The 13,587-nt window shown below is 50.3% G+C and overlaps 1 protein-coding gene across 2 annotated transcripts in view; it reads right to left on the bottom strand.

Moving 5' to 3' along the window:
* Positions 1-13,587, bottom strand: part of CLEC16A (C-type lectin domain containing 16A) — a 201,214-nt gene that overhangs the window by 112,957 nt on the left and 74,670 nt on the right. For both annotated transcript variants that reach the window (XR_012913481.1, XM_075995101.1), the window contains exons 13-16: positions 8,426-8,548; positions 6,930-7,039; positions 5,740-5,784; positions 2,741-2,791 (exon numbers count right to left, since the gene is read on the bottom strand). Coding sequence is in view for 1 of the 2 variants with exons in the window: in XM_075995101.1 (XP_075851216.1) it covers positions 2,741-2,791; positions 5,740-5,784; positions 6,930-7,039; positions 8,426-8,548 (329 nt within the window). In the remaining variant the exon portion in view is untranslated. The remainder of the gene's footprint in view (positions 1-2,740; positions 2,792-5,739; positions 5,785-6,929; positions 7,040-8,425; positions 8,549-13,587) is intronic.

Genomic DNA, 13,587 nt, shown 5'->3' with positions numbered 1-13,587 from the left:
GTCAGAGCAGCACAAAAAGGACTAAGACACACGGTGGACAGGCTGGGGGCCAAGGAGACACTCAGTGCATGCTGCCTGCCTTTTCTATTCTTCTATAAAGGTTCTTCTATAAAGAAGAACCTTCCAGAAGCCTGAGATTCCACCCCCCCCCCACCAAATCCCTTCACCCCAGCTGGGCAGCAGAGCATGTTCCGCTGACATCAGTGGCCAGCAACCCCTCCCGGCCTGCCCCTGCCCACTCGCGGCTCCTCGCACTTTCTCCACAGCTGACCGCTGGCCGTCCCGGGGAGCCCCCTCGAGCCTCCCGAGGGCAGAGCTGGACGGCCAGCTGGTCACTCCTTTTGCATTAAACCAGGGCAGTGAGGGAAATGGGGGAAGGATGGCAAGTCACAGCCTGCCTCTAGTGCAGTGGCCTCCACTCAGTAGCACACGGGGCCTGTCCCCACCTCATTCCCCTCAGGCCGGTTTCCTGAGTGGAGGCTGAGCTGAGGCCGGACTTGCAGACACAGGGCCAAGGGTGTGTCCCGTTTGCATTTCTCTAGAATGCCTGGCATTGTGCAGCACACACAATAAACATCCCATTAACACAAAGAAACAAAACCCAGGAAGCTCCCTGGCGTGGAGGCAGAGGAAGTGGATGCTTGTGGCACGAGGACTCTCCGCAAGGCACCCTGCTGGGCGGTCACATCCAGCCCAGGCAGCGCCTTGGTACGGGCCCATCTTACAGGTGGGAAAAACATCAAGGCTCAGAACTGAAGCCACGCGCCCAAGGTTGCATAGCAAGCACAAAAGCAGACGCTGCGCAGGGGTTTAAGAGCCCGAGTTTTTCCACATCATCCAGGGGCGGGGGGGGGAGCCTTCCGTTCCCAAACAGGAAACCACACCGTGGACAGTTACGCCGCACAAGGGCACAGCACGGGGGGGAACGGTGAATGACCACTGCACCCCTCCACTTCAATTAATGGTCAAAGAGTAGAAGACTGCGCCCTCTCTCAGGGGCAGGGGTGTGGACCTCAGCAGGGCGAGGGGCGAGGGGCGCCCTCTCTCAGGGGCAGGGGTGTGGACCTCAGCAGGGCGAGGGGCGGGGGGCGCCCTCTCTCAGGGGCAGGGGTGTGGACCTCAGCAGGGCGGGGGGCGCCCTCTCTCAGGGGCAGGGGTGTGGACTTCAGCAGGGCGAGGGGCGGGGGGCGCCCTCTCTCAGGGGCAGGGGTGTGGACCTCAGCAGGGCGAGGGGCGGGGGCGCCCTCTCTCAGGGGCAGGGGTGTGGACCTCAGCAGGGCGAGGGGCGGGGGCGCCCTCTCTCAGGGGCAGGGGTGTGGACCTCAGCAGGGCGAGGGGCGGGGGGCGCCCTCTCTCAGGGGCAGGGGTGTGGACCTCAGCAGGGCGAGGGGCAGGGGGTGCCCTCTCTCAGGGGCAGGGGTGTGGACCTCAGCAGGGCGAGGGGCGGGGGGTGCCCTCTCTCAGGGGCAGGGGTGTGGACTTCAGCAGGGCGAGGGGCGAGGGGCGCCCTCTCTCAGGGGCAGGGGTGTGGACTTCAGCAGGGCGAGGGGCGGGGGGCGCCCTCTCTCAGGGGCAGGGGTGTGGACTTCAGCAGGGCGAGGGGCAGGGGGTGCCCTCTCTCAGGGGCAGGGGTGTGGACCTCAGCAGGGCGAGGGGCGGGGGGTGCCCTCTCTCAGGGGCAGGGGTGTGGGCCTCAGCAGGGCGAGGGGCGGGGGGCGCCCTCTCTCAGGGGCAGGGGCGTGGGCCTCAGCAGGGCGAGGGGCGGGGGCGCCCTCTCTCAGGGGCAGGGGTGTGGACCTCAGCAGGGCGAGGGGCGGGGGCGCCCACGCACCACACACGGGCCTGGGCACTGGGTGCTGCGGGGCATTTCTGGAGCACAATTATGCCAGTTTACACTTTTCCCTTGAAAAGCCTCTACGGGGCCTCAGACATGCCATGATCGAGGATGTGGCGAGGGACCCGCTGCCCACATACCCGGGAAAGGGTTAGAAGCCTGAGAGCCACGTAGCACACACTACCTGCCTTCTTTTTGGCACTTTAAACACTTAGGTGTACTGGAAACTTCCCGAGTCACTTCATGCTTTGGTGGGTGATATCCACGAAAAGAGTCATTTGTCACCTATGTATGGAACACCTAGTCACAGGCAGGTGCTGGGGACGTGGACACAGAGAGGGCTGTCGCTCCCCACGCATCTGCCTGCTGGAGGGAAGCACAGCCCCTGCGCGGGGGCCGCGGATTTGGGGACGAGCCCCCTGTAGGAACGTTCCGGTGAAGCGGCGAAGAGACGGCAGCAGCGGCATGACATCTGGAGAAGTACAGGGGACTGCTCTGCTTTGGAAGCCTGGCTCTGCCACTCACTGGCCAGGCAGGTTTGGGGACACCACTCAACCCCTCTGACTCTCACTTTCCTCATTGGCAAAATGGGGACAATGACAGGGAACAACAGCTCCCACTGGCTGATGTGAGGAGGAAGAGACTTCATATATGCAACGTGCTGTGCCCACCTGGCGTGGAATAAGTTCCTAATAAAAGAGACACCCTCGAATACTACGCATATCCAAGTGAATCTTTCTGACTCGTGTTACTGAGGTGGCTCAGTTTCGGGGGCGGGACTATAATCTGAAAATCAAAAGGCACATTTTAAATTTACTTCCCCATGAGTCTTTGCCATCTGGTCAGAGGCCCCACGTCAGGGGCATAGGTGCGTGCCAGCTCAAGTGCGTCCTGACGCTCACTTACTGTCATGCTCCTGTACTCGTCTTCAAACATGTCCAGAAAGATTTCTTCTCCCTAAAAAGAAAGGGAGGGAAGAGAAGATTATTCATATTTTTTTCCATAAACAACAGAGTATTATAAACTCCAGTTCGCGGCTTTTGAGGCCATCTGTTTCTCATTAGTGAGTTCTCGTAAATCACCAGGAAGTAAAATACACACGTGAACACGAACACACACGCTCAAATGACAGACCAAATATCAAATTGCACTACTCAACACTTTCCTCCTTCTTTTTCATGCATACGGAGTTACAGTTCCTCTGTCAAAGCAGTTAGTTAAAAAAAAACAACGAAAATAACAGTATATATACTTAAAATATAGGAAAAGTTAATATTTCAAGTGTTTAGCATCATCTATTCATGGAGAATGGTTGGAGAAATGGAAAGTCCTGGTTAAGTTGCCATGTTAAAAAAATATGAGGTTCCACTCCTCTGAAAGGAAGAATATAATTAAATAAACTTAACACTAAAATTCTATGGCTTGTTCCATTTGGGTTTTGTGTGTGTGTGTGTGTGTGTGTGTGTGCAAGTCACAGATGTATTATTCATGCCATGAAGCAAACCGCACTTATACAAGCGCCCAGTGGCCTTCCACGCTCCCATGTAACAGAGCTGGCTTACATTTACAGACAGGCTGATGTCTCCTCTCTTGTGTACTCTGAGTAAGGCTATTTAGTGGTGACGTGAGCAGGCGCAGTAGTCTCAAAGCTTTACTTCTTTTATCGGCACTCCTGATTTTATAAACAATGGTGACCATCAACCCCATTCCTACCCAAATCTCTCGGTAACCCTGGGTACGGCAGGGCTTCAGGGGGATCCACACGTTTCTAACAAAGCTCGGAAGCATCTCGGCATAGGATCAACAGCTCAGGCCGTACCAGAGCCCCACAAACCAAAAAATCGGGAACCATCTGTTTCTCAAAGAGGGCCTTTGGGGCTCTATAGTTCCTTAGGGTCATGGCTGTCCAGGAAGCCCCCTTCGCAACAGGGTGAGAATGTGGCTCTGAGACATGTCAACTAGGAGCCAAATCCCAGCTTTCCCTCTGAAGCCGCTTTGTTCCGCTGCAAGAATGGGACGGCAGCCCCTGTCTGTGTGGGTCACTGTGGAGGTGACGTGAGTCTCAAGGCACATAAAACATGGACCACAGAGCCTGGCCCTGAGTCTGGCTGGGTAAATGTTCCCACTCATTGTCATTACAACAGTGTCTGTTACAGCTCTCCTGTCTCCCTCAAGGGTCCTGAACCCCACACACACACACACACACACACACACATACACACACACACACGCACACACACGCACACACACATACACACACACACACACGCACACGCACGGGGTGGGAAAGGGAATAGATCCTTTTTATGTTTTTCCAGTTGTCAAAACTACAGATAAACTTCAATGTACTTGTGTGGTGTTAGTACCACCAAAAGAAATGGCAATCCCTGAAAATATCCAACAGCTTCTGAAACATATTTAATACTTAGGGTATAAACATAATAGCATTAAAGCAAGAGAGAAAAATCTGGGTGGGAAGGAGGAAGCTGAAATTCAAATATAACTCTCCTTTTGTTAATAAAAAAGAATAACCCTCTGAGAAAATGCCTACTTATGCATCTTTCTGTTTTTACAATCTGAAAGCTTTCTAGGGCCCCTAAAAGCTTTTTAGAGCAGTTATACTGGAACGGGATTCAAAGATGACTGACGGAACTGTGAGGTTTCTGCCTTCTCTGGGGCTTTGCTAGAGGGGCATGGCCGCACTCAGAGGCCAAGCGTGGTCTGGGACGTCTAAGTGGAAACTGGCATTTCCTCTTCGGTGTGTTGGGGCCACAGTGGTGCCACCCTTGTCTGGGCATGTCCACTGCTGCAGCTGGAGGGGGTCATCTGGCCTGGAGAGGTGGATTTCTGGATTATCTGACCTTGTTTTATCTCACCACACACTGAAAATAATGGATAGTGGCTTAAAAAGATTCCTGCAAAGAAACAGCACTTTAAAGAAAGCACAAATAACAAAAGCACCAGTAAACAACAAGAAAATGGCACTGCTGACACCTCTCCCCTCCTAGGCAGATCATCATCAGCCACATTAAGAGGTGAAACCATCACTAACAGGATCCGGAGAGATCTAATAGGGAGGCCAAAAACTTAGAAAGCTACAAGGACTATTTGACATATGGATTAGTCCACCATAGCTAACAAGGGATGAGCCTTGCCTAAGGATGTATTATGCTCGTATGGGCAGAATGTTTGTATCCTTCCAAATTCATATGTTGAAATCCCACCCGCTAAGGCGGTGGTATTAGAAGGAGGTGCCTTTCAGAGGTGATTAGGCCATGAGGGTGGAGCCCTCATGAATGGGATTAGTGGCCTTATAAAGAGGCCCCTGAGGGACTGCTTGCCCCTCCCACCATGTGAGGATACAACAAGCAGGCACCATCCACAGGAAAGCAGGCCCTCATTGGACACCAAATCTGCCTCGATCTTGAACTTCCTAGGCTCTAGAATTGTGAACAATAAATTTCTACTGTTCACAAACTACGCAGTTTAAGGTATCTTGTTATAGCGGCCCAAATGGACTAAAACATATGCCTTAAGATAAGAGGCAAACAAAACCATCATAATTAGATATTCTAAAACTAACCATCTGGAACCCAAAGACAAAGCTCTACAAATGTCTCAGATATTCAAAGTCATGGCAGTATATTACGAAATCTCACTAAACTTAATACAAGTTTAGAAGCCTGTATGAGATTTCTTAGTATATACACAGATAAATAATATGCATGTATATAAATCATAGTCATTGGTAATTCACAAGTAATTTTATATGTATAAACATATATAATTCAAGAATATAAGTTCATCATGTATAATTTAGTCATATGCATATAATTCATATATGCATATAATTCATAATTTATGTATAAATTAACACACCACACCACCAGTGCTTTGCCAATTACCTTATAAAAATGTCGAACGAGGTGAACGCTTTCTTCTCTCGCGCCCTGTTAAAAGAGAAGGATGGCGTGAAGGAGGCAGGTCTCCTGGAGGTGAGTGAGTTGGGCAAACTAAGAATTCCAAAGTCTGCATGTATATAAAAGAGACGCTGGGCTAATATCCTCCCTGTATAAAATGGGCCTTAATAAGAGGGAGGGAGGGAAACAGAGCTCAAAACGAAGATAGGGAAAGCAAGGCATTGCAGTGTAATGATGTGGAAAACTGTTAACATATAGTTAAGTGTGGGGAAATGGGATATAAACTACGGCCATTATGACTCCATTTTTATAAGACAAAAAACTCATCTGTAACTGTGCATGTGTATGTATGTGAGTGTGAATGTGTCTGCACAGACACACACCCATGTGTCAACTCTGGTTGTCACTTATTCCCTCTTGTACTTCCTAAATTTTCTAAAATAAACATGGAAAATAAATGGGAGGCCATAAAAGCTACTGAAAACTTGATGAGCATATACTTTAGTACAAAAAAAACATAAATTGGCCGGGCGCGGTGGCTCACGCCTGTAATCCTAGCACTTTGGGAGGCCGAGGCGGGCGGATCGCTCAAGGTCAGGAGTTCGAAACCAGCCGGAGCGAGACCCCGTCTCTACCAAAAATAGAAAGAAATTAATTGACCAACTAATATATATATATACAAAAAATTAGCCGGGCATGGTGGCGCATGCCTGTAGTCCCAGCTACTCGGGAGGCTGAGGCAGTAGGATCGCTGAGCCCAGGAGATTGAGGTTGCTGTGAGCCAGGCTGACGCCACGGCACTCACTCTAGCCTGGGCAACAAAGTGAGACTCTGTCTCAAAAAAAAAAAAAAAAAAACATAAATAAATGTGTGTATGATTGTGTATGTATAAAACTTTTGTAATACAAAAGAAAAATTAAAAAATCCGAGGGACAAATACAGAAGCAAATAATTGTAAGAGAAACTACTAAAATTCCATAATTCAGTGAATTTTTCAGCAGGTCTCAGCTGAAGAAAAGTTCCTTTAAGAACTTAAGGGTCACAGGGGACCAGCCCTGCTGCTTCCCGCTGGTGACTGGGACACCGTGGATGGGCCCCTATCCGGATGCCAGCAGCCCCCTCCCGACCTCCTCCCACTCCCCTGGCCACAGGGAGGCAGCAGGAAGGGGCCTCACCTCCAGGCAGGCCAGGTGCACGTCCTTAATGATGCAGCCGGAGCCGGTCAGGACTTGCTGCTTCAGGAGCAGGCAGCTCAGCTCCAGGGTCGCCAGCCGGATCTTCCCGTCTGCAGAGCACAGCAGGGTGAGCCTCGCACGCACACGGCAAAGCACCGTTAAGCACAAGGCTCCTGCCCTACCTACTTTGAGGTTAGCAGGTCAGCTCATCAGCTGACTGCTCAAGGCCCCCAACATCCAGTGGGGACACAGAGGGAGACCCCACATGCCAACCCCCTTCCCAATCAGTTACAATTCAACATTCCCATCAAAACTGCCTGTACCAACTACTTCCCGAGGTCCCCTTATAGGTGGGGGTGACTAAATATTACTGAAGGCTTAGGAAGTGGCCCTCTGCTGCTGTTTTGCTTGTCCAGCATTCTTTCCCCTTTCTCAGGGATGAGCACCCACACTTTCCTTTGCAGAAACACCAGCCCCACTCTGGGTCATGTGATTTGGGTACAGCTGGTCGCCCCACCCCCTTCCAGGAGTGGGGACATCACCCAGGCTGGTCAGGGTGTTCCATTCTCTTGGTCACAGTGATTGGGCAAGGGACAGGCAAGGGAGCCAGTCACAGCCACTAAGGCTCAATCCCATGGTCTGCTGGAACTGCTGAGTAGAGAACCCTGCCTTGTGCTCACCTCTCCACCCTCACCAGCATTTTCAACCTTTGTAAAGCATTCTGCAAATAGAGCTTTGAGATCTCCCTTCCAACTGGACTGCATAGACCTAAGTGGCCCCCTTAGAGCAAGTCTAGAGTCCCAGTGTTAAAGGGATGGCTGGAGGTGCTGGAAGTGATCTTGCCAACCCAGAAGGTACCAGAGTCCAAAGGTAGTGAGTTCAGTCTTGAAAACACTATTTGAGCCCCTGGATCCAGCTGTGCCTGAAGCCAGACCCAAACAGACTTTATAAGCCAACACAGTTTTGTTTGTTTGTTTCTGCTGGTATTGTTTAAGCTAGTCTGGGTTGGGTTTCTGTAATGCAACCAAGTTCTGACTAACACAGCTTGCTATGCTATCCTACTGTGAGCCAGGCACACTGCCAGTCACTATATATTATATGTGCCCCCTCAAGAAATCTCTACAAAAATCTACTGCAATGGGTACTCTAAAGACCGGAGCTTAGCAAAGTGAAGCGACTTATCCAGGGTGCCACGGCCGAGCAGCAGTGAACTCTGGGAGCTCCGAATGCCGAAACCCACACCTGGTATCTCTCCTGGAAGCACCAGAAACTGACTGACTGAAGGGCAACTGCTCTCATGCCAACTCCTTTGTGGGTCTTTAAGCTTATTTCTGGGAACAGTCCCAATGTAGAAGGAGGGCCCAGGAGAGCAGGAAGTCTCTAGGCCACGCCTCCAAGGCCTTGGGAACATCACGGACCAGGAAGGGCCGCTGGGAAAAAAATCCAGGAACCCAGGGCCCTGTGACCCCAGCCGTGCAAGCAGATGCCCCAGGCACCTGGCTGGGCAGCGTTGTTCATGATCCTGATGAGCCTTTCTGCCAGGAGATGGTTATAGGTGGTCTTCCCAGCCGCGTTCGGCACTGGGAGCTGGATCCGCTCTAATTTCTCAGGATCCATGCCTGGAACAGAAAAAGAGGCCACCCCTATGTTAGAAGCATTCCACACTGGGGGAACACAGATCTAGAGAAAAAGGGACCAGACACAAAGGAAACTACAGTCATCCTCAACAATCGTACCTTCCAGCTCTTAACCACAAACTCAATGAGTTTGTTGAGTGCCTGACACTGAACAAACACTCCCCGGGCAGCAGGTTCTGAGCTGGGCAAGGCAGATGCCACTCTGCCCCTGATGGGGTGGCATTAGCAGAAACAGACTAAGCTAAACCTTGATTACAGAAAGGTGCACCTACAATGCAGAAACCAATAAAGCAGATCCGACAACAGGCAAAGGAATTATTTTTCCTTCAGTGAAAATTCAGCAGTTCCCCATGTGAAAAGGAACAGCATTTAAAAGACAGAAGACAAGATGGGGGTGGGGAGGGTGCAAAGCCTATAACAACAAGCCACATTATCTGTTTTCCTAAAGAAGCACCTGGGAGCTGGGGTGATGGGAGACCCGTCAGGGCTGCTACAAAGGCCCAGGCCTCAAACAAGAGGTCTGCAAACTGCTCGCCGCTCATCTAGCACGGCTCTTGAAAATACACTTGTAGAAACAAACATTTGCTTGATCCAAGCTCAGAGAACCAAATGCATTGTTTATGCTTGAAGCACGTCCTTTCCTGTTATTCTACAAAAGGGGGGAAGGTGGCACTTCTCGGAACTCTTGAAATACGGCCCCTTGAGTATCGGATGACGCGTCATTTAGAACCTTGACAAAATGGTGGAAGATAGCATTGAAGAGCTGAGCGTCTGGATTCTGAGTAACTCCTACACACACGTTGACGTAATAAACCATAACAATATATCTTGCCTCGCTGAATTCCTTCCAGCTCCCAGCGAGAGGCTAAGTCATACCAGAGACATGACAGGCGAGGGACAGCCCGAAGGCTCGAGTTTGGTACTCCTCTCTCTCACGCTCCACAAATGTGGCTTCATCAAAAAATCTGTTTGCAATGAAAATGTAATTTGTGGATTCTGTACCCCGTCCGTCTTGATGTTAAATGTCCAACTCTGAAGCATTCTGGCTTATAAAATGGCGAGAAGAATGTCAACTGAATCTTTCCGGCATGTGCTTTTTTCTAGAGCTGTCAGCACTGTCTTAACATCTCCCTAACCTTTAATCTCTGGCCCTTTGCGAACTGCCACTCAGTGGTTACAGGGAAAAAGGCTCCTCTGCCTCGCAGGGGTGTCACCCAACTGTGTGACCCGACCACCCCCTGCTCCACCTCACAGAGGGCAGAGGCGAGCCCAGCTGCTGGCTGCCCCGAACGTGGTGGTAGCCACAGAACCAGAGAAAGGTGCAAATTGGTCTTAAATTTCCACAGAGAAGTCTATTTTGTCTCTTTCCTATTATTGCCCTTCCCCCATTAGAATTTCTGGAAAATGAGAAAATCTGTGGGAAAATCTTTTATTGACAGAAAGACAAATGTTCCTAGATTCTCCTGACCAGTCCCCACTGGCAGCGCCACACACCGGTGGGAGGGCCCCTGAGGACTGACTGCAACACTTCAGCAAGGAAATTAAGGCCCAGAGATGTTAAGCTGCTTCCCCGAGGTCACACAGCAAGTCAGAGGCACAGGGTGAACCATCTTCGGATGATTCCAAAGGTAGACTGGGTCCAGATGGGGGACGGGGGTGGCACCACCCACAATGGAGAGCCCAGGGTGCCTGCCCTCCCGTGCTGACAACAGCTACCACTTCCAAGGTGGCCTCCACGTCCTGGGGTTCACCCTCATCCATGGAGAGAGTCAGTGTGGGAGGAGTTTTATTTTGATACTTGACCTATTTGAAACTCAGTCTCCTCACCTGTTAAATGGGAAGGTATACTTACGGTAACTACCCGCACCAGGACTGTTGTGAGGATTGAGGAAAAGCACTGTGTCACAGAGTGCTGTTACCACCTGTTATTATGCACGATGGGAATTTTTAGTTTAAACAAGGATTAGTATGTTTCCATATCGTTCATGTTATAAAGGGAAAGGAAGAATAAAAACCAAAGCTAAACTTGAGCTATAGAGGAATGCCCCAAAAAGGCATGCTGAGCTGTTTGGGGCCGCTCTCAGGAGATGAGAGCGCTCAGGTTGGGTTCTGAGGGATGAATAGGAGTTTGTTTTGAGTTGGACAGGGAGGGCCAGGACTTGCCAGGCCAGGGGGTACTGCGGGCAGTGGAGCGGAGCTGGGGAGGGGCCATGAGGTGGAGGGTGGGCGGGACAGGCAAGGCTCAGTGCCAGGACCCCTGGAGACTGACTCCGTGAGGGAACCTACGAGAGGCAGCCAGTGGCAGGTGATGGGATCTGGTTGTGCTACGACTGACTGTGGGGTGGATTCTACGCTTCCGGCCCTTTCCCCAGCAGACCCACTACTGCAATACAGTCCGTGCCAGGTGGACTTGACCAGCCGTGGAAGACAGAGAGCAGAGGCAATTCCACACAATGTGTGGCCAAACTATACAAAACAAACAAACAAAAATCCCCTTCTGAACATCTCCCTTCTTTCCCCAAAGTCCCTTCCAGGCCGGGTGGCTCATTTCCTCTCCCCTGTGTCTCCCCTTCTCCCACTGTAGATGGCTTTTAAAACCCCATTGCTCTGAACCGGTCACGCTGGCCCGCGGTTTTCAAGGCCTGTGCAGCAAGTCAAAGGCCCCAGACATTCCTCTGGCTCCAGAAGCCTCAGCAAGCAGCTGACGGCCACTGACGACCCAGTGTTTCTCAAGCAGGCCTCGCCACCTGCCAAAGCACTCAGGAGAAACAACAAACAACAAAAATCCCAGGTCTCTTTGGGTAAAGCCAGGGTGCCTTTGGGAGGAAGGAAGGGAGGATTCTGCTAAGAAGACAAGATGTCCTTCACGTGGTAAGCACTGAAGAAATGGTGACCACCAACCAGGCATGTTACCTGCAATGCCTCATCTAATCCTTATCTAATCCTACGAAGGAGGTAAAATTATTTCCATTTTATAGATGAGGAAACTGAGGCTCAAAGACCACAGGAGCTTGCCTGAAGTCACACAGATACTGGAAAAGCCTAGAGCTTAACGCGATCCTAGGACTCCTGGGCCACCTTCCACCCTCTCTGTGTCCCATGACACTTGCTTGTCAATTCTTCTCTGTCCCTCTGCCTGCCCAAGCTACATGTGACATGGTGTCCAGCAGTGTTCTTGGCACAAAGACAACAGTCCATAAATGTTTGCTGAATTAGTTAAGTAAGTTTTAAAGGAGTTAACTACTTTCGATCAAATTTAACCCACTACAAAAAAAGGGGGAGAGGATCAGACATATCTAACACTTAGGGGAAAACATACAGAAAATAGAAGCTACAACATGACAACTCAGCAGAATAGCCCAACTATCACCCACGCACAAAAGAGACTGGGAAGAAATAAACAAACTTATTAGCAATTGGTTATTGTGAGATGGTAAAATCATAGGAAGGTGAAAAAAAAATCTTATTCTCATTTTTGTTATTTTTGTTTTCTATAACAAAACATTACATCATCATCACTATTCTTAGGTCGGCATTTAATTTGTGGAAAAGCATTTGATTTTGGTTTAAACCACCTTCCTGAAACAAAATGACAGCTGCCAATTCTGAATGAATAAGGTCAATGTCACGGTATAACAGGCACATACATGTGAAAGGTAAGACAGCACACGTGTGCAAGGACACACACACACACACACACACGCTCTCCAGTTTTCAGTCATAGAAAGGCAGGTTTTGCTGCAAACCCAATAGCGTTTCTTTGCTAGTCATTTCCTTCCGCCTGAAATAAACACTGTGGATAACATATTATCTTATTTGCTTCAACCCTTAAGTGCCTAGTGACAGAAAAATTCCAAAGAAACCCTGATGCACTTCGCGGGCCACCAGCTCGCCAACTTGCAGCAGACCACGTGTTCCTGGCCCCCTCCCTCAGCCCTGCCTTGGGCCCAGAGCCTGCACCGCCCACGTGAGTCAGGATGGGTGTCCCCTCTCTGCGGGGCTAGGGGTGGCCTCCCAACTAACTCATTCAAAGAATCCACTAGAAGGGAAAGGCGTGGCTCTGCAATGTGAGTTGTGCTTTCTGGATTCTTTCCCTTCAGCGACAACCCCAGTCAGGGCAGGGGTGCAAAAGACCCAGACCAGAGCTGCCCTAAACCCAGTCAGACAGACAAGCTTGGATAAAGAGACCATGAGAATACCAGGTAAATAACGTTCCAACTTTTACAATTTCTTTTGACCACGCAAGGTCTCCCTGGCTGCAGTCCCGCTGAGCACTGCCAGCTTTGGAAAACTATAAACCAACGATTTCGAAAGCTAACCAGATGTTGGGTCGATTTCCAATGTACTTCCAGTTCTGATTACGCGTCAGCCAAGATCGAAAGCGACGTTTTGTCAGCTCTCTGCATGGCGAATGCCACCCTTTATCCTATTACCTTTCAACCTTTCCCGCATCGCTCATCTCAGTGAAACAAAACACAACAAAACACACAAAAAGCCCAAGACTCCTCCTGGATAAACAATGAAAGGAGGGGGGGAGCAGAGGGTGGTGGGTGGACCAGGAACCTTTACCACAAAAGCTACAAAACTCACCCCACCCCCGACCCCGTCTGCCCTTAGACTTGACAAAAGAGCAAAGGCTGCATTTTCTATTACAGAAACGAACCAGAATTCATTATGTGGCCCAACCGAATCACGACAAGCGCCTTCCGCCAACCGGTCAACCCTTTCCACTGTGGGATATTCATTTCGGTGCAGCATCTAATCTATTATGATTTACTGGAAGGCCTGAGCTCACATTTGGTTTTTATTAACATTGCTTTTATGTTAAAATTGTCTATGAGGAAAAATCTATCAGAAAGAGGCCATCTCACTCCAGGGCCCGCTTGGGGATGCGGATCTGGAAAAGAGACTGAGGTCAAAGCGGCAACCGCCCACTGCCTAACCAAAAGCCCACCAGAGGCAGAGCCTGTGCCCACAGGCCGGGACTGCCCCGCTGGCAGCACCCCACGAGGCAGCTCCCC

Source organism: Microcebus murinus, chromosome 19 (assembly GCF_040939455.1).
Source record: "Microcebus murinus isolate Inina chromosome 19, M.murinus_Inina_mat1.0, whole genome shotgun sequence".
In the NCBI taxonomy this organism is placed as follows: domain Eukaryota; kingdom Metazoa; phylum Chordata; class Mammalia; order Primates; family Cheirogaleidae; genus Microcebus; species Microcebus murinus.
This window is presented reverse-complemented; position numbering and strand designations above follow the sequence as displayed.